Genomic DNA, 27,172 nt, shown 5'->3' on the forward strand with positions numbered 1-27,172 from the left:
CTACTGCCAGGGCATCCCCAGGCATCTTCCTTGCTTCTGGTCCTGACTGGTGTCTGTACCTCATCAGGACAGCTGCGTGCCCACTGCCCAACTACAACAGCAGCAGCATGGGAAGGCAATAAAATGTCCCACTCCTCAGTGCAGCAGCTCAGGTGTCCCTGCTGTCCGTGCTGGAGGGGCTTGAGGCTGGGAGGCGAGTCCTGAGCCCAGTATGAAGAGGGGGAGCTACTGCCCACTACCTTGCAGCACAGGCGTGTTCCAGCTCTTAAGCCTGCAGGCCCGGGGTCCCGGGGTCAGGGCCACGGCCACACTCTATCGCCACCTGTGCCCGTGCTGTCCTGTTTGGCATTATGAATCTGCGGTCGGTGCTTTCTGGCAGTGGTCCATGGGGCCCACCAAGCTGGTCTTGTACAGCCATGATGACCCCCCCCTGTGATATGCCTGCCTGCAAGAGCTGCTGGCCCTCTGGCAGTGGGCAGGCAAGCTGGGGTGGATGCTGGCTGAGAAGGCCTCCTGCCGTGCGGCCTACCCCCACCAGCACCCCAGGAGTGCTGCGACGCCCTCATCACCTCCCTGGGGAGGGTGGCACTGGTGCTTCCCCCAGCCCAGCTGATGGGACCTGGGCTAAAGCTCACCACTAAGATGGAGGCCAGCCACCCAGTGGACAAGGGACAGACTTGGGACAGTTGAGGCATTGGGACCTGTTTGATTTATTCAGGTTACTTAATATACAACGACACAAGTGTGACCCCAACATGTGCAAAGTTAAAGCCTTCAACTGCAGCTGCGGGCAGAGGACAGGAATGGTACACCTGGGGGTGGGTCAGGAATGATGGGCAGGTGGCCGTGCTCAGGGCCACCTCCTCCCCGGCCAGGGACAGGGGGAGCAGCCTGAGGACCAGGGCCCAAGGGTAGCCTGGGGGCCGGGGGGTGGGAGGGGTGTGGGGAGGGGGCAGAGACCTCCCCCTGGCCCAGTTGGGGAGCCCAGAAGTGCCCCTTGGCCGAGGGGGCAGCAGCCCGGGAAAGGAGAGCACCATTTCCTGGGGGAGGGAGGTGCCCTACGGAAGCCAGGAGGGGCCACCTGCTCCAGGGGTGGGAGCCGGGTGGAGCAGGCTGCAGCGAGAGACCTGAGGCAGGCGCAAGGCCTGAGAGCCTGGCTGGCTGGGCTGGGGGCGCTGAAGAAGCGGGAGCCCAGGGGCACTCCCAGGGCAGCAGGGAGTGGCCCGACTGCAGGGGGATGCCCGGGGAGAGGCTGCAGACCCCTCAGAGCCCCCCTCCTCTCTCCCTGGCAAGGCGCTGGGGAACCCGTAGTGCAAATCTGTGGACCGCTCAGTTACGGAGGGAGGCTGCGCCCAGGGAGGGGCCTGGCGGCGCGCCCCCTCCCCCTCCTCGGCCTCCGCCGCCGTCTTCAGTACAGCCGCTTCTCGTAACTGCGAGGGCAAGGCGAGAGGGGGACCGAGAGTGGGTGTGCGGCCCCTGCCTCCTTCCCCAAATCCTCGTGCCCTCTGCAGCCGGCCCCCCAGATGTGGGAGAGGGCAGGGGGCTGCAGAAGCCCCTGCCTCTCAGCCGTAGCGCGGGCAGGGGGAGGGCGGAGCGCAGGCCCTGTGCTCGCCCCGAGGAGCCGGGCCAGGTCCAGAGGGGTCCATGCTCCCCTCGCCACGGCCACATCGGAGCGAGCAGATCGCCCCAGGCCCGGGGTGGCGATGGCTCGGGCAGGCACGGGCGGTCCTCACCCGGCAAGCTCAGGCCCGGGGCGGATTCTCGCTGCTGCGCGCGGCCACCCCAGCCTGCGCGCGCCGCTGCCTCGGCCCCCCGTGATCAGTGGGTCCAACCCAAGACAGGGCGGCCTCAGGCATCTCTCCCGCATCCCGGGGGGGCTCCGTGTTTCCGCCGGATGAGGGGATACTGCTGCCACTCCCCCACCACGGAGCCGCGGGTGGGGGCCTGGGAGAGCCCAACGTCACGGTCCACGTCCCACGCTCATACCCCAGCGCCGCCCCCAGCCCAACGCCCCCCCCCCCAGCCCCCCTGCCCCCCCCACCCAGCCTGCCCCTGCTCTACTCTACACTGGCCCGGGCAGCGCGGTTACTTACACGGCAGAAAGGTATAGCTACGGGAGGGTGGGGCAGAAAGAGACACAGGTTAGATGGCCGCGGAGGCCTGGGGAGACAGGGCCTCTCGACTAGGGTGGAGCCGCATGCCTGCCGCTGCCCACTAACGCTGCCCCCGCCCGCGGTCGCCCCCGCGCTGGCCCGGCATCTGTCCCTCGCAGAGGGCTCGCGCCCCCAGCCTCTGCCTGCCTGCCTGGTGCCAGCACCAGCGAGAGCCCAGCACTGCCAGCCCCCTGCCACCAGCCACCAAGCTTCTGAGCAAGCAGGGGCCCGGGTGCCTGGGTGGGGCCCGGGGGAGGCGTCCGAGGGGAGGGGAGAGGCCTGCCTGCACGAGGCTAAAGGACAGGGTTCAAGGGTGGGCCGGACCCTCCAGGAGAAGGCGAGGAGGGCACCCTGCAGCAGCGCCCGTCCCCGGTGGAGATGGCCCACGAGGTCCCTGGAGCCTCAGCTCCGCCTCAGAACCGGAGTCCCACCTGCCCGACCCAGGCCCGGCCAGCCGCGGCGAGGGGGCCATCTCACTTACGAGTGCAGGCCGTGGACGCCACCCTCAATCTGGGCCGACATGGTCCGCTTCTCAAACTTGAGCTCTCCCGAGTACATCATGGACCTGGCAGGCAGGGAGGCGGACAGGTCAGGGGCACCAAGGGCCAGAGATGAGATGCAAGGAAGGGGGTGGGGTCCAGGGGCCTCCCGGGCGCGCCCCTGTCCAGGACAGCACTCACCGCAGGACAGACAGGCTGCGGGCGCCGATGTCCTGGCAGCCGTGCTGGATGCCTGCTATCAGGTAGGGCACAAACTTCTGAATGGAGCCTTTGTCCTGGATGGAGCCCGACACACCCTGTGCGATCTTCACCTTATCCCCCTCGCTGCGTGGAGGACGAGGAGACTAGCCAAGCAGCTCAGGGGACCCCACCCCACCTCTCGAGGGAACACAGGGGACACCTGGAAGGACCCTCCAAGCAGCTACTCATTGGGATATAAAAATCCTCAGGTTCCTGAGACGCCCCGACTGAGACAGTGAATGAGATAAAGAGGAAGAGGAGAAAGAATCAAAAGTGCTAGCAATGCATAGAGGGGGGCTGGGGACCCAGAGGAGAGGAGAGCCAAGAGAGAAAATGTAGCATTCAGGGGAAAAAGGAACACAGGGGGAGGTTTAAACTTGAGAAACCAGTCGAAGAGAAGACGGGGATTGGAGACACTGTCACAGCTATTTCATTAGCTTAACTTGGAGGTTTCTTTTTCTTCCTTTCACTTAAAATAAACATTTTTTTAAAAAGGCATAGAATCCACATCAGGAGGCCCAGATACCAGTTTCAGGTCTGCCACTGGCCCCTGGTACCTCAGCTTCCAGATCTATAAAATGGGAATTGGGTGCCACAGTCGTAAGATGACGACGGCACGCGGGCCCTGAAGGGGGGTGGGCTTATCTGTCTGGGGAAGGGGCTCAAGGGCAGGGCACCTGAAGTATCGCTTTTGACTGCTGCTGCTCTTCTCCATGGCATCCAGCGAGCCCATGCCCCGGTACTTCTTGAGCCGTACCCCGTCGGAGAAGAAGTACTCGCCGGGAGCCTCGGTGGTGGCGGCCAGCAGGGAGCCCATCATGACTGTGGTGGCAGCGGTCAAGGGGTCAGTTACCTCCAGCCACAGAGCCCACCTGCCGCCCCTGCCCGGCTCCCAGCGCCCTGGCCGACCCGCCCTCTCACCTGTGGAGGCGCCGAGGGCCAGGGCCTTGACCACGTGCCCCACGGTCTGGATGCCGCCATCGGCTATGACGGGCACACCGAAGCGCCGGGCGTACTCGGCCACCTTGTACACGGCCGTGCCCTGGGGCCGACCACAGGCCATCACTGTGGGGGGGAGGCAAAACAGAGCCGTGTCCACAGCAGCGCAGGGGCCAGGCATCCAGCCAGCTAGGGGGAGGCTGGGCGCCCAGCGCTGCCCTTTCCCCGTGTGTCCTACCTCCACTGGGGGGGGGGGGGGCAGGGACGGGCTGGATAATATTTCTGAGGCATAAGACAGGTGCCAGCAAAGGCCACCAGGGGGACCCTCACTCTGGGGGCCTAGGCCAGCCCATCCCCCCAGTGCTGCAGGAGATTCCCACGGGTGGGCGGGGATTAGTTCTGGCCTGCGGGGTGCAGCACCACCCTGGAAGGCACTGCTGGGGCCTGGCAATCCGCAGCCTCACCTGCTCTCAGCCATGCAGGTTCCCTTCGAGGCTTTCATTTGCAAACACTCTTAGGATTAGACATTTAGGACTTCCTGATGGATGCTGGTTTTCTGATATCTCTGAATTTCTTTAAGTTTAACTGTTTATGTTCCTTAAGGATTAGGTTTGAAGTGGGAAATCTAAGGAACCAGCAGTCATCAGGGATGGAGGTTAAGGCTGGACAAACTAGAGAAGGAGTCTTCTCTGACTGTCCCTTTTGTCTCCCTGGTCCCTACTGGACTCCAAGGCTTAGAATAATGCATGACACATAGTAGGAGCTCAGTAGAGAGTTGCTGAGTGAGAGAGGGCCCACGTCCCACCACAGTGGTCAGCTAAGGGGAAGAGGAGAAACACAAGTACAGGCTCTGAAAACCCAAAGGTGGAGATGTTTCGGGTGGAAAAAACCAAATGGGTCACTCAGAGTCCTAGAGAAACGACCCTCACTGGACAAGCCAGGCCCCGACTGTTCCAGGCCCACAAGCCAGACACCAGGCTCTTGGGAGCACCTCTCAACCACTGGCAAGGGGGTACGGTATCCTTCAATAGTCAGAGACGTTGTTTCCATGTTTTTAGTAACTGCCTTTTCACAAAGCTCACCCAAACCCCCAGCTGGTTTCTAACGCATACCTAGGAGAAGAAGTCACAGCAGCCTCAGGCCTCTGGCTCAGGCCACCTTGACAAGTATCTGAGAAGCAGGCCGGTGCCCTAAACTCCCAGCACCCTCATCAGCTTACACCTGCCTCCCCCAGTTGGTGGGCCCCACAAGGCAGACTGTGCCTGGGTGACCCCGGGGAGGGGCCTGACAGAGAGAGCACTCAACATGCACCTGTGGACCCAGAGGGGGCCCGGGGCCTGGGTGGGGCCAGTGGGGTGGACAACGGGCAATCGCTCAGCCTCCTGTTGACACCCACCTTCTTGGGTGATGCAGATGGAGCCGCAGCCCATGCCCACGCGCAGCCCGTCCACACCAGCGTCAATCAGGTTCTTGGCCTGAGCTGCTGTCACCACTGCAGGTGGGAGGCAGAGGGACAGTGTGAGGGTGGGAAGCTCCTGTCCTGCCTGGGGGCTTCCTGGGACCCACAGTTTAGCATCCCCCATGGTGGCCAAAGCCCTCTGCCCCCCTGCCAGAAGCAATGGCAGCACCTAGGGGTGCTGAAGGACAAAAGAAGGGCTACATAGTGAGAGGGCAAGGGCGTGGGGGGAGCCGAGAGAGGACCCCGGACTCACCATTCCCACCAATCACCTGCAGGTGGGGGTACTTCTGCTTGATGTAGTGCACCATGGCAATCTGATACACGGAGTTCCCTTGGGAGGAGTCCTGGGAGAATGGGCACAGGGAAGCTTAGGTCTAGACAGCTGAGGAGCCGTGGGGGAGGGTGTCCTTTAGGGACAAATCCCTGAAATCAGGAAAAATGTTGGGAGGATGCTTTTTTTTTCTCCTGGGAAGACACTTAACAGCTTCCAGCTGATTTACTAAGGGGTCTGCTTTCCCCCAAAGGTTGTGCAGAAAAAGCCCTTCCATTCCCATTGTATGGACTGATCCTCACGGCAGGAGTCACTGCCCGGGGCCATATTCTGCTTCCACCAACTCACCAACCCGGTAAAATTACTTAACCTCAGTTTCTTTTCCTGACGGGAGGGAATGATAACTGTATCTCTCAAAGGGCAGCCAAGGGGACTAAATGAGGTCATACAGATAGAGTCTTAAGCGCAGTGCCTGGCAGGCACAGGTTCTCGGTGAATGTGAGCTATAATTATAACTATTATTGTCAACTCATGAGCGAGGGAGGCCCTCCCAGGAGCCCCTGCTTTGTCCAGAGTGCTGGTGACCCTCCAAATTCTGACACCGGGGAGTGCCCAGAAGCAGAGAGGAGGAGCGCCGAGGGAGGCTCGCTGACCGGTCCAGGGTCGGAGGAGCCACGCAAGGCCAAGGCGGAGCTTCCCGAGCCTCTCCTCCCTCCGCTGACCTCCCTCCTGGCTCTCTCCCCTGCGGGGCCCACCCGTGGGGCCTTCCTGCCAGGCGTCCTTACCAGTACGATGACATCAGTACCCGCCTGGGTGAGCAGGTCCAGGCGGTATTTGTCATCCTCACGGGTGCCCACGGCCGCCCCACACAGCAGCTGCTTGTGGGAATCCTTGGAGGCCAGAGGGTAGTCCCGGTTCTTCTTCAGGTCAGTGCGGGCAATGATGGCCACCAGCTCGTCACGGTCGTTGACGATAGGCAGTTTCCCTGAGGAGGAGCGCACAGGTGAGACGAAGGCGCAGCGTTCTCCGCCTCTGCACCTCGGAGATGCAGGCGGGTGTGGTCTGGGGGGTGTCCAGATGATGAAAATGGGCCATGGCCGTATTCCACTGCATTTCCCACACCAGCCACTAGGTGGCAGCACCCACCCAGGAAGTGTTCCCAAGAATGGGACCTCTGCCTGGTGAACAGGAAGCAAAGAAGCCTCCCAGTCGAGGGGATGCAGGGGGCGCTTCCTGCCCTGCAGCCGCCTTTCACCTGCTGGGCCACGGTGCTCTGAATCCCCCTAGCCAGGGCACAAATGTGAGGCTGTCCTGCAGGGGAGAACACATTCCCCGACCAAAGCCACCCCCAAAGAACTCTCCAGCACTTTTCAGTGTATGCCACAGCAACCTAATGCACAGTTCCTAGGTCAACTAAATTTAACTATGGGACTTCTCAGAGTCTTTGATGAAGCCCTGTTTAATAAGCTAACCTACAATTCTTTCAAAAAGATGAAGAATTTAGAAATATGCATTTCTCAGATTTAAAAGACCATGGAGCACTTCAGAGGATAAACGTTTTAGGAAACATACTGTGAAGATGCTGAATTAGGGACAGGTGTTCCTGAGCCAAGAAAGGGCACCCAGGACCTGTGCTCCAGCCTGAGATGATTCAAACCTTCCCTAAGGCCCAGTCTGGTTGCTGGGGTACAGGGCGCCAGGCAGGGAGGGGGGTCCCTGAGTTTTCTGCCCATTCCCGGGTACCTTTCTTGCTGCGCTGCAGGATCTCATTTGCCTCTTTCAACGTCACGCCCGCTGGAGCCACTACCAGCTCGTTCCGCAGCGTCATCACCTGTGGGGCCGGGAACATTTGCCTGCAGGTTGGCAGGTGAGAGAGAGGGGCGCCGGGCCTCCCTCTGGTCCCTGGTCACAGGCACCAGCCCGAGGCCCTGGGGCATGGGTTCCCCTCGGCACCCTGGCAACGCGTCCCCTGCCCCACAGGCACCTCGCTGAGGAGGGTGGTGTGGTCCTTCTCGGCAAGGAAGTCGATGTCCCGGGAGGTCACGATGCCCACCAGCTGGCTGCCCATGGTGCCTGTCTCCGTGATGGGGATGCCGGAAAAGCCGTGCCGGACCTTGGCCTCCAGCACGTCACCCACGGTGTGCGAGGGGCTCAGCACCACGGGGTCCGTGATGAAGCCCTGCTCAAACTTCTGTGGGCAAAGGCAGGGGAAGGGAAAGGCTGGAAGGAAGCTGGAGGTGCAACGCGGCTGACCACTGGACTCAGGGCCCTCAGTGAGGCCAGGGACCAGTGGGTCAAGGAGGGTTCCACCCCGTGCCCCCCACAAGGGGAAGGGCAGCTGGGACCCCATGGCCATCAGCCACGGAATGCACCAGCCCGCAGAGCTGGGATGGTCTGTGCAGTGGCGGCTGCCGGGGCACCTTCTTTCTGGGGGCGGGGCCTGGTACTTGCCTTGACCTTCCGCACCTCATTGGCCTGGAACTCGGGGGTGCAGTTGTGGTGAATGAAACCAATACCTCCCATCAGCTGGAGTGGAAGGGCAGTGTGGTCAGCCCCAGGGATGCAAAGCTCCCACCGCCCAGCCCTTCTCACCCCTGCCCGCCTTTCCTCGCCAAGCCTGCCCCCCACTCCAGCTCTGCCTGAGGCCCAGCCCCTTGGCACAGCGCGGCCCACTCTGTCCCCTCGACCCCGGGCTCTCCGTGCAGGTGCCCGACTCACAGCCATCGCGATGGCCATGTCGGCCTCCGTCACAGTGTCCATGGGGGAGGAGATCAGCGGCGTCTTCAGAGTGATCTTCCGAGTCAGGGCTGAAGTCAGGTCCTGGGGATGGAGGCACGGTCTACGTGAAAGCTTTTGTCATTCGCTCAAACACATACCAGGGCTTCTACATGGATCAGCACCAGGCTAGGCCCCAGGGATATCGCAGCAAACAGGGCGGATAGAGTCCCTGCTATCTACAATGGGGCTTATGTTCTAATTGGGGAAAAAAAAAAAAAGGTAAACATGAAATACGTATACAAGAGGATCCAGATAAAGGCTACCAAGGAAAACAAATGAAGGTCAAGTGCCCACTGGAAGGAGGTAGAGGTCTGGGTGGGCTGGGGAGTGACAAGTGGGAGCCAATCAAATGAAGATCTGAGGGGGCACCCTCCAGGCAGAGGGAGCTGTGCACGCTGAGGCCATGTAGCGGTTTGAAAAGGCAGGGCAAATTTAAGAGAGAAAAGGAAGGCTGGTGGAATCGAGTAACAGGAGAGAGGCAGCAGTGGAGAAGGGGTGAGAGGAAGGCAGAGGGCAAGGTGTGCAGTAAACTTTGCTGAACTGAGCAGCTGAACCAAAACCACTTCCTGGTTGCTGTCATAAGGAAGTCATCCAGAATAACCTGAATTTCCCCTAAAAATCTGCCTGAGTCAGCACTGGCAGCACATGGCTATACGTAAGCTTCTCCGACATATGGGAGATCCAGGCACTCAGGCACCTCTGGCCCTTCAGGAGAATAACAGCCAATAATAAGAGCAAAAGAAAAGAAATCAAATATTTTTAAAAATGTACATGCAGAGGAGCAGGTGTGGCTCAGTGGTTGAGTGCCTGTTTCCCATGTACGAGGTCCTAGTTTCGATCCCCAGTACCTCTTTAAAAAAAAAAATGTACATGCATATCATCATGAGATATGCTTTTTTTTTAAATGAGTTGACACATGTCAGCACCACCTGGCTATCATACACTAACTGCAGAAAGGAAACTGTTTATTCATTTGGCTCCTTGCTGACCCACTCCTGTAAAGCAAGGTGCTGTGTCCTGATAGATAGCCCAAACCCAACACCTTCAAATCTTTCTGCTAGTTCTAGTTCACTGTGGTTCAAAGTCTTCATAATTTTAATGGCTTCTATCACATCCTTGCTCAGGGGTCCTGATAAAATCCAATCCTTCTGGTCTATCCTGACGAGGTAGTTACTACACCCACACCCACCTGGTCCCTGAGGCCTGGCCAACTTCCCCTCCCCCCGCCACAGGTGGCATCAATGATGCAGGACTCTGGCCCTGGGCCAGGCCTGCCCTTCAGGAGCCCCCTGCAACCCCACAGCTCCCTCTGCCCCAGGAGGCACAGGCAGAACCCACTGCTCTGTGCCGTTTCTCAGGCAGGCATGAAGGCCACGGCCAACACAGTCCCAAGAAGGCTTGTCCTCAGGCGAGAAGGCAGCTTCTTCCAAACAAACCCAGCCCCCTCCCCACGCCCTTCAAAGGGAAGAGGCACTCACCACCTCATCAGCTATGAAGTCTATGAATCCCGGGAGGATCAGGAAGTCGCTGTAATGATAGGAAAGTGAGGGTTACTGAATGGGGAAGGGTGCCTGAAAGTTAGGATCTGCCATGCCAGAGGAAGCAGCACGGGGGCGGAGGGCAGGCCAGAGGGCAGAGGCCGGAGCCCTCTATTCCTGCTGCCCCATCGGGGCTCCCTTGTTCTCCCCACCAGCTGGAGTCCTGCTGGCTCCAGCCAAAGACAGAAGGTCTGTGGACCCGGGGCACCTACCCAGCTAGGGGGCGTAAAACATCCACGGCCTGCAGGGCTCAGACTGTCATGGGACACAGGAGTTCCCATATCGCCACATAGTAGATACAATCCCTGCCCCTGGAAACTTCCCCACCTCAGCTGCATGGAAAAAATATACCAAGTCTATGCTATGGACCATAGTTTGTGGTAAGAGTCTGATCATATTCTTTCATAATCTCTAACGAATGTTCCACAACAATGTAAGGGGTTAGTGGAGGAATGATGTACGGGAATTCTATACATTGTGCGTGATTGTTCTGTAAACTCACAACTTCTCTAATGAAAAATAAAAAACCTTCCCATCTTGATAGGGAGAAACAATAAATAAATACAGGGGATGCACCTGGGAACACAACACAGCCAAGGATGAGCCGCACACCCAACTGCCTAGGCTGCCTGGTCACAGGGTTCAGAACGGCACAGAGGGACCCCAGGGTATATCTGGACACAGAGCAGGCCCAAAGTCAATGTCAGTTGAGTTGGAAGGCAGCAACCAACAGCCCAGGCCTGGGATGGGAAAAGGGAGGAAGGAAGCCTTACAAGTTAGGACTAGGGCCCAGGGGCTCCAGCCAAGGCACAGCAGCTGCCAACTAGGGTGGGCCATGGTTCCAGCAAAACCCAAAAGGAGAGTGCAGGGCTGCCCGGCTATGTCAAGGTGCAGCGTCACAGTCTGAAATCTATCCTGCCTGATAACAGACCGGGCATCGACAGACACACCTAAAAGCAAATGCACTCCCAACTCCGTTGAGCAAAGCAGCACACACCCCCAGTGCTGGAAGGAAAAGACAAGTGTAGCTTGCCAGGTCCTGCATCTCAGGGCATGAGTGGATGGGGGAGAGGGTGGCCCTCAGGGATGAGCTCCAGGGTGGGTGGGAGGGGTAGGTCTTTAATCTACCCTAGGAGTTGCCCTAAGAGACAGCTGGTAAAGAAACATACCAAAGATAAACTCTCCCTCATCGCCAAAGAGCACCCAAGAAACAAAGAATTTTAACTTGGCAGCCCTTCTGCACAGTGAGGAGGTGTCTAGCTCACTGAGAGCTCAGAAGAAAAATGCTGGAGTCTGGGCCTCTAGGCATTTCCCAGGTATTATACACACCAGTCACCTGGCCCACACCCGGGCTAGGGCAGGCAAGAGGAGACACTCCTCAGGAGAGGCAGGTCTCCTGGTGTCGGGGAAACTGCAGATCAAGCAGGAATGCTTACAGGCAAAGGCAGGGACTGGCAGGAGTCCGGCAGGGAGGCTTTTGGCTGGCCAGAGTCCCTACTCTGCCCCAGTCCCAGGCTCAGATGCTCCATCCTGGCAGGGACAGAGTCTTGCAGGCAGGCGGCAGGGCTGGTGCCAGGCCCGCAGCCGGCAGGACAACTGGCCTAGGGCCCAGGGAAATGGCAAACTAAGAGGGGCAGATCTCCATCCTCCTCCAAAATCCCCTGCCGGCTGGGCTTGGGGGTTGCAAGCCACACAAAACTTATGGCTCAAGGCGACACCAGTGTCAACCTGTAGGCAGGCAGGGGCACAAGTGAAAGGAGGGCTGAAAAAAGAGGGATCCATCCCACTGCCCGGCTGGGCCTCTTCTGAGGGCAACCCACAAGCAGTTGCCTTGCTGGGCTCCAGAGCCCCCTCTGCCCTCTGGTGATGCAAGGAGGGAGAAGGCGCTTTGGCCCCAGGTCTAGGAAAAGTCTCCCCATAACTCTCACATCTCGCGTCCCCATACGCCCGAAGGCTCCTCCAAGCGGCCAAGATGCCCAGGAGGAGGAGGACGGGGGACAAGCCGGACCCGGATCTGGCGGGGAACCGGGCACGGCACCAAGGGCCGCGATGTCACTGTGCCACGTCCCTAGGCTCTCGGCGTGGGCCGCCCTTCCTCCCTCGCCCAGCCCCCCTCACGCCCATGTCTCCAAGTCGGGCCGGGGAACACGGGCGTCACCGAGGGGGCGGCGAGGGGGAAGCCGTGCACGTGCAGGGCCCGGGCCGGGGCATCCGTGCGCGCTCGTGCGCGCACGGAAGTGGGGGCCGAGACCCGCCGCGCTTACTTATAAGTGAGGCCGTCGGCGCTGGCGAAGAGCTGCTGCGCGGTGAGCCCATCCTCGGGCACGTAGCCGGTGCCGCCGCTGATCAGGTAGTCCGCCATGCTGCCGGGAGACGGCGACCCGGCATCAACACCCGCGCGGGCCGCCCCGCCGCCGCCGCCGCCGCCGCAGCTGCTGCTGACGCCGCACCGCGGCCACGCTGCCGCCGCGGGCCGGGCCGGCCGGGGGCGGGGGCTGCGGCAGCGGCGGGGCGGGCCCGGCCGCCGCCCTGTCCTCCCGCCCCTCCCTCGGGAAGCCGCTGCCTCCGCCCCGCGCCGCACAAAGGGCTCCACGAAGCCCGGCCCAGCGCTCGCCGCCGCGCGCACGCCCTGGGCCCGCTGCGCAGCCACCGCGACTCCGCGCGGGCCGGGGCGGGGAAAGGGGCGCGTGGGTCCAGTGGGTCAGGGGGCTGAGCCAGGGCGGGACACGCCCCCTCCGCCGCTCCTTCTTCCGCCCCCTAGAGACTCCCCCATCCCGCCCCGCGCCCCAGGTTCTCCCCCTAGGGCCGGGGTCACCTTAGCCACTGAGCCCCCGCCGGTGTGAGCTTCCTCTTCCCCTCTTCCCAACTCCCAGGGGTACCTCGGACAACGTTTTGCCTTTCCGCAAGCCTAATTCCTGGGCTCGGATCAGGGACTGGCGCCCTGAGAAACTGGTTTGGGCTCACAACTCTCCAAGGCACTGGAGGTAGAGGCTGTACCTTGGGGCAGGGCACCCTGCTTCATCCATCTCCACATCAGCCCTAGGGGGCAGGCATTCCGAACAGTAACACTCGTGGCCTTGGAACCCTCTGGAGTTTACAAAGCATTTTTCATCAGTGACCACATTTACTCCACAATCTATTAATTGCTGGTTATAGGTGTCCCCACTTTACTGATACAAAACCAATAGTTCAGAAAAGGGAGGAGAGGGTTGCTGCTTCTGACTGCCGGCCCAGTGCTTCACCCTCCTGCCCTCGCCCCTGCTCGGAAAGTGGTGCAAATACAAAGGTCCGAACCCCAGGGAGGAAAGTGCGTTAGTCTTAGGGGGCAGAGTGTGGTGAGCAGATGGGGAAGGATCACAGGCCTGATTTAGACAAATAAGTATGCATATAAATTAGGATAGAGGCTAGGAAACTTGAAAATTTCTCAAAGCAGAAGTATGGTGGCCCTGAGTACCCTGGGGGCAATAAGGCTATAAGGCAAACTGATTCCTGTGGTGACAAGTGGGGTAACAGGGGCAGACCCTTCCCTCTTGGGACCAGAATTGCTAATGCTACTCCTGGACCAGCAGCTGGAGAGTGAATCCCTTGCACCCAAACTCCACTTTCTCCTCTTTGTTCTCCTGTGGCTCCTACTGCTCACTTCTTGGGGAGCTGGAGAATGAGGCAGGGACAGAGTTCTCCCCCTGACACGGTGGCTGCCAGAGTGTTCCTCCCTCCCCAGCCCTGGGAGGCCAGGTTTGTTTACCTCGCAGCAATGTGGTGGCAGCTGGGGCCCAGGGGAGGCTTGGCCTCCAAGCCTTGAGGCTCCCTGGGATGCCCAGCCCTCCCCCCAAAGACGCCCGGGAACCCTGCAGGGAAAAGGCAGACGGATCCATCTGTGTGCGGAGGGAAGGTTTCCCACACAGCTGGGGCGAGGAGGCCAGCTAGAGAAGACTCATGATGTCCCCTTCACTCTTACCTCAGGGATATCACAGACCCCCAGGTCTGACAGTTGGAGCCCAAGCTTCCCTCCCCCTCAGAGGAGACCAAAGGACTTCTGTCCTGGGAAGGGAGGAAGTGGGGCCTGCTGGGTTTTCTGCCCAGTGGGGCTGGAGCCAGCTTGCAGAGCTACCTGGGAAGCCCCTCTGATTCCTCAGCACCCGTCGGCCTTCCTCTCCTGGGTGACCTAGAGCCAGGGCAGTGAGGCCAGTCAGAGGTAGCAGCCTGGTCATTCAGAGCTGCCCGGGGGCACCGTCCTGGCCAGAGAAAGACAGGGCCACGGTGGCAACTGCAGGCACAGAGCACAGTGGCTGTCCCTGTGGTCTCTCGGAGGCTACTATTTAGGGTTCTCCCAGGGTTGAGGCCCAGCAGCTGGGCTCAGCCATGGCAGGTAGTCTTAGCATAGCATTTGCCCCAGCCTAAAATGCTGGGGAATCCAGGGGAAGAGGCTGTCGGGCTGAGTCAGGGGGAGGGCTGCCTCCCTAGAGACCACAGACCTCTCCTCACTGCCCTCCTCCTGCCTGCCCCCCCACCCCCCTTGACTTGTGCCAAGGGTTCATTACTCTAAGCCTCTGGGCTCAGCCCTGGGTTAGGCTGTCCTTTTCTGGAGACTCTGTTAATCCATCTCCCCACCCCGACTCAGGCTTTCCTCCTCTCTCTTCCTGATCTTCCCCAGCTGCTTCCTCCACGGGGAGGAGACGCCGGGGCAACCAGTGGGCCACCTTGGCTGGAAGGGCTGTTGGTCCCCTGAGACTTCCCACCTAGCAGCTGTTAGGGTGGTAAGACAGGAAAGCAGGGGAAGTGGGGGAAGAGTGCCAGCTGGGCTTGGAGGTCCAGGCAGGGAGCCCGGCGGTCTCTATGTGGTCTAGGGCTGTGTGAAGGAATACGATTTCAAAACACTTTTGTGGGGAGATTTTGGGGCAGAGCTGAAGAAGAAGAGGTAATACCGGCATTGGGTTGCTGAGCTGGGACAGGGGACATGGCTTGCCCTAGTTCAAGCCAGGAAGCAATAGCACTGGCCTCAAACCCAGGACTTGGCATGGATCCCTGTCTTCTTCCCACAGCTCCAGGCTGGTAGAGGCAGGTAGAGGTCTAGCTTGCAGGTTTTGAATCTCATTACACATAGGGCTGGGGTTCAGGTTTTACACAGCCTCTTTCAAGCCTGAGTGCAGGGTGGGGATGGCTCCTTGGTGCAGAAATACAATCTGGAGAAGGGATGCTTGCATAGCCCGTGTGAACACTGGAATGATACGCTTCCAATACCTGCTCTCAACAAGGCACTGCCTCCGTCAAGCCCCCGAGCACCTGCAGCTTGCTCCCTCAACTCCTGTGGCCCCTCCCTATCACCCCGGGCCTCGGACCACAGTAGCTGGATTTCTAGGATGGGAGGAAGGAGAGGGGGTTGGCCGAGCCTGAGTCTACAGTAGAGGGGCAGTGGGCAGGGGCAGGCGGGGCTTCACAGGCTAAACCGCTAAAGCTAAACCGTTAAAAGTTCTTACATAAGCAGCCCGCCCCTGGGCAAAGCTGCAGGTCTAATTCCCCACCACCACCCTTCCCCACCCCCAACTCAGCTGCCAGGTCACCTCCTCAAGCTGCTGAGCACCAGATGGGGCAGAGAAAGAAGTCCAGATCCTCTGGACCGGAAGGACAGTGGGATTGCATTTCAAGCTGGGATACAGTCCAGAGATTAGCCGCTGTCTCCTTTTCAGGCAGTCCCCCCTCCGGGCCCAGCTCAGTACCCTCTCCCTTCCTTCAGTGATCCCAGCAGGGAGTGCTGAGTCTTAGTGGAGACCCTGAGGTGAGCGGCGCTGGCAGCCTCCTTGGACCAATGTGTATGATGAGGAGGGGACCCAGCCGGAGGAGGCGGTCCATCTGGACATCTACACCTGTCAGTAGGACTCTGAAGATAGCCCTAGGAGAAAATTGCTAAGGAGTAAACAAAGTTGGACAGGAACTCCAAAGAGAACCCCAGGAGGTGGGGCCACTTGGACCGGGTGTCATTGGATGTGAAGTCTAGGTCCCATTCAGAGCTAAGATTTAGGGAGCGTTTTTAGGACCTGCTCCTAAAAACTCTTCTACCCATGCCCGCCGCAAGCCCCGCAAATGCAGCGCCAAACCGTTTGCACAGTGCCCGCCTGCAGCCCCAATCAAAGCCGGGCGCGTGGCGTCTGAACCCCATTTCAGGAAGTTGGAGGCTGAGGCGGTGCCAGGGCACGGGTGTGTGGCGCCTACCCCTCCCTTCTCCCGCAGCGCCGCCCGGTTCCCCTGGCCACCTCGCCTCTAGGCCGCCCGCCCCGGGATGCGCCCCGCACGAGCTGCCCTGGGCGTCACCTCTCGGGCTCGTAGCCGGCCTGCAGCAGGCGGGCGCTGTACCGCTGCGCCGCCGTCTCGTGTCCCGGGTGTTGCCGGGCTCCGGACTCCGGAACAGCGGCGGCCCCGCCTCCCTGCAGCGGTGGCGGGAGCGGCCCCGACCCCGGCGGCGGCGGCAGCGGCCGCTCCATGCGGAGGCCGCAGCTCAGGACCGGCGGGAGCCTCTCCCCTGGAGGCTCCCGGGGCCGGGGCTGGGGAGTGAGCGCCGCGGAGGCTGGAGGGGGAGCGGCTGTGGCCTGGGGGGCGTGGCCTGGGCGCCGGGGGCGGGGCAGCCTGGTGTGGGAGGACGCGGAGTCCCCCAGCGCACGGCCCTCGCCCGCGCGCCTCCGCGCCTCTACGCGGCTACCCGGGCTCTGCCCGCCCCTCCCATCCCCGAAGCAGCGAGGGCGTTCCGGGAGGTGGCCGTGGGTGTATGTCTCCCAAGAATAGAACTGGAAAGGACCCCTGCCCCTTGCCCGCCCTCCGGACCTCCAGTTTCTCCTGGCCCCTTTAGTGAAAAACCAGAAGAGGAAAAGAGCAGAGCGGCTGCAGAGGCCCGGGCTCTCTTCGCGGCCGGGAGCCTATCGCCTAGGTCTCTGCCTCCTCCTGTGTTGGGCCTCGGCTCCTTACTGCATGGTCTCCTGGAGCGCCTCCTACCGGCCGACCGCCGACCTCCCTCACTAGGGTAAGATGGGTGGGGAAGACTATCCATCGCCCTTGCCTACACTCTGACCCTCAACACACTCCTCCTTAGACTGGAAGAAAACAGATTTTCCATAGCCCTCCCCCGCCACAGCCTGAAGGTGGAACACACAGGGCTCCAGGCTCCTTAAGGATAAGCACCTTGTCTTGGTCCTTCAGGGTATCCCATAGCCAGGGAGAGGGTCTGAACACATGAGGTGCTCAAACTTATTCATCAACCTACTAGAAAGCACGCCTGTCCCTCCGTCATCATTGTCATTTTCATTGTCAACAATGATTGAACACCTGGCAAAGGTGGCAAGGAAAGGGAAAAGTCCTGTCTGCCGGCAATTGTGTGTGTGTGTGTGGGGAGGTGGGTCAGAGCAGATAGAAAACAAACAGCTGACAATTCTTACACCATATGCTTAAGAAAATTACTACCAATCTGAAGAACACAATGATTGAGTGTTGTTAAGATGCACTACAAATATCTCAAAGAGGCAAAGCTAGGATGATCTAAATTGTACAGTTATAAAGTCATTTTTGGTCCCTATTCATGAAACAATCACTCTGTACAAGAAAGAAGCCGACACACAGCAAACTGGGCAGACTAAGACTACGTCCTGTCCTCAGGGGGACCCAGGTCCAACTCTGGGCTTTACTTCTCACTGTGTGATCACCCCAAGTCAGAACTCTCTCTGAGCCTGTGTCCTCATCTTTTAAACCGGTTAATAATATCTACCTTACAAAGTAGCTTTGAGATTAGCAAGCTAACACACATGAAGTTCCTGGTGCATTGTAGGCACTTAAGAAACAAGTCACGAATATTGTAAACTAAGTAAGCTAGAGCTGTGTTCTGTACTTTCAATCCCCAGCTAAATAAAAGATATTATAATTTCTCTTATATACTCATTCGACAGTGTACTGGGCACCTCCCATGTTGTGCTGGGAGTGCAGCCGTAAATGAGATGGTCCTGGCTCTGGCTTTGTGGGCCTTAGAGTCAGGAGGGCAGGGAGGCAGAGACAAAGAGAATACAAGGTAAGGAGGCATTTGCCGGCGGGGGGATCCTCTCCATACCTGAAAGTGCTCAGGCTTCTGGGCAATACACGGGACACATCCAGATGATCTGGAAAAGAAATGAGCCAGGTATCACTTCAAAGACCTTTGGAACTAGGCAGGATATAATAAATAAATAGCACAGGCATTGGAGGAGTGACTGAGACTCTTGTTAATTCACTACTGAGTGGCTCTGTCTTTTCTCCCGAGCTCACTGACTGCGAATGAAATTGCTAGCACACTATTCATTATAATAATCACATTATGATGGGAAGACCTGAGGGCCTCAGTGTTTCATAGGAAAGGATTTTACTTGAGATCTAGAACAGCAGGTCTTATCAAGGGCTATCCCCTTGCCCCAAGGGACATTTGGTTCTGGAGACTTTTAAAAGAGCTACCCGGGAAATTGAACCTGGGCGTGTTAATTGGGAAGCAGGTGCTCAACCACTGAGCTACACCCGCTCCCTGGAGAGGTTTTTTGGTTGTTACCATTGCTGGGGATGAGGGGGTCGTGTTTCTGGCATCTAGTGGGTAGAGACCAGGGATGCTAATCAACAACCCACCATGCCTGGGATAGCCCTTTATTTACAACAAAGAATCATTGGGCCCCCGTGTCAATAGTTCAGAGGTTGAGAAACCTGGTCTAGAGGCACTATTTGAAGAAACCAGAGCTAAAGCAAAACTACTTACTCTTCCTAATGGAGTCAGGACAATGAGCTCTTTCTTTCTGTTCAGTACATGAAACATAAAAGAGCCATGTATCCTCACTGGACTTTAGATTCCTCATCTGAGAAAGGAGAGGACTCGATTAAATGATGTAGAGGATCCTTTCCAGTTAGAAAAAAAAAGTATATGAATAAAATCTATTTATAGGTTTAAGACGGTCTTAGGATCCAATTAGCAGGGTCTGTAGGGGCAAATGGTGGTGATCAGCCAGCGTGATAGCCTCCTCCCTCAGATTTCCTGAAGGCATCGTCAATTCCTCAAACATGCATGGGCATAGACGATGAGCAAGTTGCTGTGCTAGATATTAGAGGGTGCAAAGGGGATGAGACACAGTTCTTGCCCTTGAGTTACACAATGTAGGAGGGCAGAAAGACCAGGGTAAGGGTAAAATGAGAGAGAAACTAATGGCGGAGGGAGGACCGACATCACATACTTACCTCACTGCATTCCATTCTTGACACCCACTTCTCAGGCAAGGAAACCAGGGCTCGAGAAAATTACACGCAGCTTGTCCACAGTCAGAGGGTGATGGCTGGTGGAGGCCAGGTGAGAGCTTGAGCCTTCTGAGGACTTGCCACCTGGGCAGTGCGGTGCACAAACAAAGGCCCTGGAGATCAAAAGGAGGGAGACGGTCCATCCTGAAGGGAAAACAGGAGAGGTTCCTGGGGCAGGGGAAACACTGGAATCTCTTAAATATCTTCCTGGTAACTCTTCTGTTCTCTTCCCTCCTCCCAAGCCTGACGCCATCAGCAGAGAATCTAATACAAATCACAGCCCATTGCAGTGAACTTCAAAGGATGGTTAAGATTATTTTTTCATTCAGATTTTTTTTTTAATTTTTTAGGAGGTACCAGGGATTGAACCCAGGACCTTGTACATGGGAAGCAGGCGCTCAGCCACTTAAGCTATACCCGCTCCCTACAGTTCAGATTTTGATCTGAGGAAATAGCACTTGAAATAATTGGGCTTCAGTTTGGAAACATTTTTGTTTTGGGATTACATTTATTGCAATAAAATTTCTCTGGTAGTCATAGCAAAGTTCCTTGCTACCAATTATATTGTTTCTCAAGATCTGATTGTAGGAAGAAAGTGGACTGACATTTTAGGGCCAAATATGAATATTGCCATCCCATCAAAGTGTAATTTGGGCCTTGTACTTTTAGCATTTGAAAAGTATGTACTGATTTAGTCAAGTGATAATTTTGGAGCACATGACATGTCTAACAATGTGGTAGGCACGGCAGGGCATATTAAGGAGTCTAGCCAGGAAAATGAAACATGAAAAGCTAAGTAACAATATGAAGCAATGGTTCACGACTTGATTTGGCAAAGTTTGGAGGCATTTGGGTTGACACAACTGGAGGGGTGCTCCTGGCATCTGGTGGGTAAAGACCGGAAATACTGCTAAACATTCTAAGGTGCACAGGACATACCAGCCCCCCACATCAAAGGATTACCAGGCCCAAAATGTCAATAGTGCCGACAGCACGAAACCCTGATATAAGGCAATTATGTGCTCATTGGTTCATGCCAACTGTGAGCACCTTAGAAGTTTTTAAGAGACCCAGGGCTACCCACTGGAGTATATAGGGGAGGTTTCATAGGAGAAGAAGAACTGGACCAAGTCTCTGAAGGAGAGTCAGGATTTAGGAAGGGAAGGGGCCTGAAGAGGACCTTCTGAGGAGGGACAGGCATGGTCAGAGTGCTGAGATGGTGCAAGCCGGGTTTCCAAGAGCAATGAGCAGGCCATCCTGGATGAAGCTTTACTTCCTCTCTGCAGCCTCTGTGCTGGGTCAGGCAGATCCTGTTATCCCCATGTGACAGATGAGGAGACCACAGTGTAGAGAGGTTGGGAGAAGTCCCTGTGGTGATCGCCGAGCTGGAATCAAGTGAAATCAAGTGGAACCTTGAGGAGCATCACCCAAACAAAGCTTCCTTCTGCCCTGCATGCAGCTGTCCTGACTCTGGAACGTCACTGTCTATTTATTTAAAAGAACACCCTGTGGGAAAAAAAATAACCAAAAGGAAAAAATAATAATAATAATAGAACACCCTGTGGTAATCCAAACGCACACACTTCCAGAGCGAGGAATGGAGAGAGAGGCTGGTAGAAAATGGGAAGGGCACAAACACGTGAATGACATGGAAGCATCAGGGAGCTGGAGAAGAAAGCCCTGCTGGTGCAAAAGAACACTCATGGGCAGCTGAGGGGTTGTCACAGCGAAGAGAGAAGCCGTCAGGCCCTGGAAAGTGGGGGAAGTAAGGAAGTAAGTGTTGTCAGAACAGGCGAAACTGGGAGAAAGCTCACCTGGGGGAGTGAAAGGGAGACGGGAGTTTCCCTTCAGACACTGCGGAGACACAAGGGCAAGAGCTGATGCGTATGTGGGAAGGAAGGAGGGGCAAGGTCCATGGGCAATTCACACATGCCCTCAGTTTCTAGAAGTCTGTTCTGACTGAGCAGTGTCACTCTTTCATTCTGCGTTTAGAGAAGCAGCGGCCCTGAGGTAAAGCACCCTGGAGCAGGCTCGTCTGAGGGGGAGAAGGAGAATGAAGAGCAGAAGAAAGAGTGAGGAGATATTTGAGGCCAGAGGAGATGGTGTGGGGGACGGGAGTAGAGGGATAAGAAGTAAGTGCATTGCTGAGGGCTTGCTCAGAGGCAAGGCGTCGTCCAGCTGTGCCCAGATGTTGAGGTGGTCAGGGGAGAAGCAGCAGCAGAAATTAGAGTGTCGAGCGGGAGGTAGAGCCCCAAACCTGGGTCTCACGTCACGCCTGCCAGCCACCCATATCCAGGTGTTAGGGGGCGGTGGAAGGACATGAGGCCCCAGGCCCCAGCCCCCTTACTCTGCTCCCTCACCCCTCCTTGTCCCAGCCCTGGCCTCCAGGGCCTAAATGGTCTGAAAGCTTTGCCCTGCTTCGCGCAGCTGTCGCATGCTTTGGCATCACCAGCTAGGGTGTGGTTAGGAGCATGCCGAGTTGGTGCCGGGGCGGGGGTGGAGGTCGCAGAGTCGCGGGTGCCAAGACCACAGCAATTCCTTCCGCCCGTGACCACGGCATCTCCTGCACACGGAGACGTCCTTCCCCTCACCCCCAGGGGCACAGGGGTCACCAAGACCTGCCTTTAGGGACAGTTCTGCCCACCCTCCCTCACCTTTATTTCCAACTGTTTCCCAGCCTGACCGCAGGAGAAAAATGTAAGCAATGTGCAAGCCACACTTTTCTCTTGCTGGGAGGCCCTGACATTATCAGAGCCACAACAAACCCCGGCCTTCACCCCAACCCACGCCTCGAAACCCGCTCCCTGTGTGGGGCTTGAGAGCAGAAGGACGCAGGGTGCCGTGCCGGTGCTGCCGATGTGGGCCCAGGGCAGGAGGGAAGGCCCCCACCCCCGTCACCCCATTGTCCAGCCCGGCGGGATTTCCGTCCCCAGGGTGCTGTGAGGGCAGGAAGGGCTCCATGTTCCTGTCCAGGTTCAGAAGGACAATTGGGCCTCAAGTTCCGAAAGAGCCCCACCCTGCCTCCCGGCCCGCCTGACTCCCTGCCCCCTGCCAGGTAGAAGAGCAAGTAGCCGGTGGGTTTCAGAACAGAGGGCAGGGGTGGGGGGGTGAACGCGGCTTCCTCCCGGTGGTGAAGGCCTGGCTGTTGGGCTGAAGTGGGGGAAGGCAGCTGTCCTGGCTGCTCCCTCCCCTCCCCTCACCCAAGCCCAGATCCCCTCTACCCAGCGCCCTCCCCACACTGCTTCCCACTTGCCTTGTCAGTCCCAGGGCACACCTGGGAGAGGTCCCTTCTCTTCCCAGGCCTCGAGACCCCCGTTGGGTCCCACCCCCTCCCTCCACTCCCTGTGTCACCCCTGGGGACACGCTGCAATTAGGCTGCCAAGGCCAGAAGGAGGCCTCAGGGGCAGCAGCGATCAGCCTGGAGTGGCATGACCAGTCCTCCTGTTTCCAGCCCCTCCCCACAAATACTCAAGCTCAGACCCCAGCTCAGTCCTCAGGGTCAGTGTGAGTGGCCGCCCGTTTCCTGCCTGAGACTTGGCCTCTTGGCGGATCCCCAGGGCCCAGAGCGGGCCTGCAGCTGCACCTGGTTACCTGCCGGCAGGCGCCGTATCCACAGCATTGCCCTCCCCTCCCTTAGGAGCGTCTGCAGCTTAGCCCAGGGACGCTGGGGAGGCCTGAGGCACAGAGGTACAAGGAAGGGCAGCGCTGGGGGTGGGGCTGGGGCAGGCAACACCTCTACCCCCTCATGGGCACAGAGGTGGCCTGGCGACCCCAGGCCCGGGGGAGATCCTTCATGGCTCCAGTCCCCGTCCTTGTCACCCTTACATTATAGTGCCTATGCTGTCCCCACTGTCTGCCTTCAGTGCTGTGGAGCCCTCCCTACCACGCCACCCCTTTTCCAGGCAGGGCTGAGAATGCTCGGGTGCGCGTGCGTGTCCGGGAGAGGAGTGAGGGAAAGAGGAGAGGCCCTCTGGCTCCCTCTCCCTACCTGCACTGAAAAAGAAAAAGGGTACATATCTGCAGACCTGAAATGCCGTGAACTTCTACCCTGCTTAGTTTTCAGCCATCCAAACCAAGAATTCTCTCAAGACCGAGAGTAGATGTAGGAAGTGATCTGGGTGGTGCTGCAGGGACAGATGCTGGACATTGTATGTCCTGCCATGGCCCACTGGGTGGACTGGGGGAGAGTGTAAACTACAGTGTAAACCACTATCCATGTGGTGCAGCAGTGCTCCAAAACGTATTCACCAAATGCAATGAATATGCCACAATGAGGGTATATGGGGACCTCATATTTTTTTAAAGTAACATTAAAAAAAAATAAGGTGGATTAATAGATGGGTAAACATATATGTTAAAGCAGAAGGTTAAGATAATAATAATATGGAGATGGGAATTGTTGCATTTGTGGCACATTATTTTTCACATATATTCTTAGAACATTCTAGTCCATCAGAAATACAATGCAGTTAACAATAAACTCCCCTGCATATAAATTTTAAAAAAGAAGTGATTTGGAAAGTTCACAGCACCACCGACTTGCAACAGAGTGGGTTTCTGTGGCCCTCCCGAAACTTGAGTCAGCGGGGGAGAGGCTCAGAAGTGGGGTGTCTGGGACAGGCCCATTGAGCACACAGGCAGCTCTGCCAAGGTCTCCCTGAGTGCTGGCTGGGGGGGGACCCCAGCCCTGGTCCCGGCCTGGGGAGGTGAGGGGCAGCGGGAGTGCGCAAGGCTTCTGCAGCAGCTCTCTGCACTGAGCAAGCGTGCTGTCCTCCTTCCCTGCCCCGGGACACCTCAGCTCTGGCTGCTCACACTTCTTGGTTTAACATCCATTTTTCTGAAGATCGATTGTCACTCTGATGGAATGTATTAAACGCTATGTGAGGTAACAAATGAAGTAAGTTTTCACTGGAAAATGCTTTGAAGAATGTCAAGGACTACAGATGCAAGTCATTTTTCTTCCTGAACCTAGCAGTGCTCTAGAGGTCCTTGCCCTGTCGGAAGAGATCAGAGCGCTCGTCTAATCCAACTCCTTCATTTTGCAGGAGAAATGAGGCTCTGTGACGTGAACTGGCTTTTCCAAGGTCACATGGCATGATGAAGCCAGAACTAGAACCCTGGACAGGTAGCTGACTAGGCTGTGACATTAAAGCCATTCCACACAACAACCCTGTGAAGTAGGAATATTCATTTTATAAATGAGGAAATTGGGGCAGAGAAAGTTTTTTTTCATTTGCATTTTAAAACCGAAATGTAATTTACATACCGTAAAACGTCACCATTTTAAAGTGTACGAGTCAGTGGTCTTACTATATTCACAGGGTTATGCAATCATAACTAAGTCCAGGACTTTTCATTGCCCCAGAAAGAAACCTTGTGTCCATCAGCAGTTACTCCCCGTTTCTCCCTCCCCCCAACCCCTGGCAACCACTAAGCTACTCTCTGTCTCTATGGATTTGCTTATTCTGGACATTTCTTATAAATGGAATCATATAATGTGTGGCCTTTTGGGTCTGGTAAATTCACTCCTTTTACAAATTCACTTGAAGTTTTATTTACATTTGGTAAAATTCCTTCTTCTTGATACACAGTTCTGAGTTTTGAGAATATATAGTCATGTAACCACCAACACAATCAATATATAGAACAGTTCACATCACCTCATGCTGCCCCTTTGTAATAAATCTTGACGACCCCAGAGCTGTTTTCTATTTCTAAATTGTGACTTTTCCAGAGTGTCCTGTAAATGGAATAATATAGAGTTTAGCCTTTTAAGTTTGGTTTCTTTTATTTGCATAATGCATTTGAGATTCATTCATATTGTTGCACATACAGTAGTTCCTTCCTGTTTAAAGCTGAGTAGTGTTCCATTGTGTGGATGGACACAATGTTTGGATTGTGTGGATATCCATTGTGTGGATACACACAGATTGTTTATCCATTCACCAGTTGAAGAACATTTGGGTTGATTCCAGTTTGGGGCAATTTTGAAGCTGTTATAAACATTCACATACAAGTTTTTGTATAAACATAAGTTTTCATTTCTCTTGGCTAAATAGGAATGGAATTGATGGGTCATGTGGTAAAAGTATGCTTAACTTTATAAAAAACTTCTAACCTATTTTCTGATGTAGTTGTACCATTTTGCATTTCCAGCAGCAGTGTATGGGAATTTCAGTTGCTCTCCATCCTTGTCAGCACTTGGTATGGTCAGAATTTTCATGTTTGTTTTCCATTCTAATGGGCATGTATGAAAAAAATTTTTTTTAATTTGCTAAAAGTCATATTGATAGTAAGTGACAGAGCCAATATTTATTTGAAATTTATCTGTCTCCAAACTCTATTCTCTTTCTACAACACATACTACTACTCAATGTGTTTACTCTCCCTTAACTCAGAGCGCAGTGCTGGATAGTGGTATCAGACAGGATAGCCCATGCTATGTTGGCAACAACAACAAAACCCAACTCTCAGTGCATAAAATAAAAGGTTTATTTTGCATTTACCCTGCCTGTCCATCGTGGGTCAGGTAGGACCTCTGCTCTGGGTTCTCCTCACTCGAGAACTCAGGCTGATGGAGCAGTTATGGTCTGCAACACTGTCATTTGCTGTGGCTAGGGAAAGAGAGCTTTGCAGGTCTCACATAGGCGATTTTTTAAAAAAGATTTTTTATTTATCCTCCCCCCTGCCCCCCCTCCCCCGTTGTCTGCTCTCTGTGTCCATTCACTGTGTGTTCTTCTGTGTCTGCTTGTCTTCTCATTAGGCAGCTCGGGGAACCAATCCTGGGACCTTCTGGAGTAGGAGAGAGGTGATTACTCTCTGGCACCACCTCAGCTCCCTGTTCTGCTCGTCTTCTTATTTTCTCTCCTGTGTCTCTTGTTGTGTCATCTTGCTGTGCCAACTCTCCATGTTGGCTGGCACTCCTGCCTGGGGCCGCATTCCTGTGCCAGGCAGCACTCCCACGTGGAGTAGCATTCCCACACAGGCCAGCACTCTGTGTGGGCCAGGTTGCCACGCGGGCCAGCTTTCCCTCACCAGGAGGCCCTGAGCATCAAACCCTGGACCTCCTATATGGTAGACGGGAGCTCAACTGATTGAGCTACATCTGTTTCCCTCACATAGGCAATTAAATGCTCCAGCCTGGAAGTGATACCATTAAGTCCACTTACATCTTATTGACTTTACTAGTCCTATGGCTGCACCCAATCACAAGTGACCAGAGACTAGGGCGTGTAATCCTACCATGAGGCCAGAAGACAGAGGAGGGAAATTTTGGTGAACAGCTTTAATGTCTACCATATGCATTACAAATACTTGTTGGTTATTTATTTTAAAAAGATTTATTTATGGGAAGCGGACTTGGCCCAATGGATAGGGTGTCCGCCTACCACATGCAAGGTCCACGGTTCAAACCCCAGGCCTCCTTGACCCCCGTGGAGCTGGCCCATGCACAATGCTGATGTGCGCAAGGAGTGCCCTGCCATGCAGGGTGTCCCCCGCATAGGGGAGCCCCACACGCAAGGAGTGCGCCCCGTAAGGAGAGCTGCCCAGGGCAAAAGAAAGTATAGCCTGCCCAAGAATGGTGCCGCACACACGGAGAGCTGACGCAACAAGATGATGCAACAAAAAGAAACACAGATTCCTGGTGCTGCTTATAAGGATAGAAGTGGTCACAGAAGAACACACAGCGAATGGACACAGAGAGCAGACTACTGGGAGGGGGGGAGGGGAGAGAAAGAAATAAAAGATAAATCTTAAGAAAAATATATTTATTTTCCCCTCCCCCCGCCCTGCTGTTCTTGTTGTCTGTATCCATTCGCTGTGTGATCGTCTGTATCTATTTCTCTTTTGGTCTTCTCTTCTCATTTTTCTTCTCTAGGATTCACCAGGATTTGACCTTGGGGACCTCTGACATAGAGAGAAGTTCCCTGTTAGCTGTGCCCCTCAGTTCCTGGTTTCTGCTGCACTTCATCTTGACTCTCCCCTTCATCTCTCTTTTTGTTGCGTCA

At 56.1% G+C, this 27,172-nt stretch overlaps 1 protein-coding gene across 2 annotated transcripts; it reads right to left on the bottom strand.

Moving 5' to 3' along the window:
- Positions 1–694: 694 nt before the first annotated feature.
- Positions 695–16,379, bottom strand: IMPDH1 (inosine monophosphate dehydrogenase 1). 2 transcript variants are annotated; one of them, XM_058297331.2, is made up of 16 exons: positions 16,188–16,379; positions 12,143–12,241; positions 9,819–9,867; positions 8,281–8,382; positions 8,014–8,088; positions 7,547–7,753; positions 7,306–7,393; positions 6,348–6,547; positions 5,545–5,635; positions 5,229–5,324; positions 3,815–3,958; positions 3,571–3,715; positions 2,834–2,977; positions 2,635–2,718; positions 2,094–2,110; positions 695–1,430 (listed from the first exon to the last, which is right to left on the bottom strand). In XM_058297331.2, the coding sequence occupies exons 1-16, from the start codon at positions 16,355–16,357 to the stop codon at positions 1,330–1,332; spliced, it is 1,812 nt and encodes a 603-aa protein (XP_058153314.1). In that variant the 5' UTR covers positions 16,358–16,379; the 3' UTR covers positions 695–1,329. The 2 variants fall into 2 exon arrangements, with proteins under 2 accessions (XP_058153314.1, XP_058153315.1); XM_058297332.2 differs by lacking the exon at positions 2,094–2,110.
- Positions 16,380–27,172: the final 10,793 nt, after the last annotated feature.

This window comes from Dasypus novemcinctus, chromosome 5 (genome assembly GCF_030445035.2).
Source record: "Dasypus novemcinctus isolate mDasNov1 chromosome 5, mDasNov1.1.hap2, whole genome shotgun sequence".
Classification (NCBI taxonomy): domain Eukaryota; kingdom Metazoa; phylum Chordata; class Mammalia; order Cingulata; family Dasypodidae; genus Dasypus; species Dasypus novemcinctus.

Bases quoted from the DNA above. Each gene is read 5' to 3' on its own strand.
- IMPDH1 (XM_058297331.2), bottom strand. From the start codon at position 16,357: ATGGAGCGGCCGCTGCCGCCGCCGCCGGGGTCGGGGCCGCTCCCGCCA. The intron at 3,959-5,228 runs GTGGGTGTCAAC...TCCCCCCCACAG, and splicing joins CATCTGCATCACCCAAGAAG to TGATGGCCTGTGGTCGGCCC. The intron at 2,719-2,833 runs GTGAGTGCTGTC...CCTGCCTGCCAG, and splicing joins CGCAGCCTGTCTGTCCTGCG to GTCCATGATGTACTCGGGAG.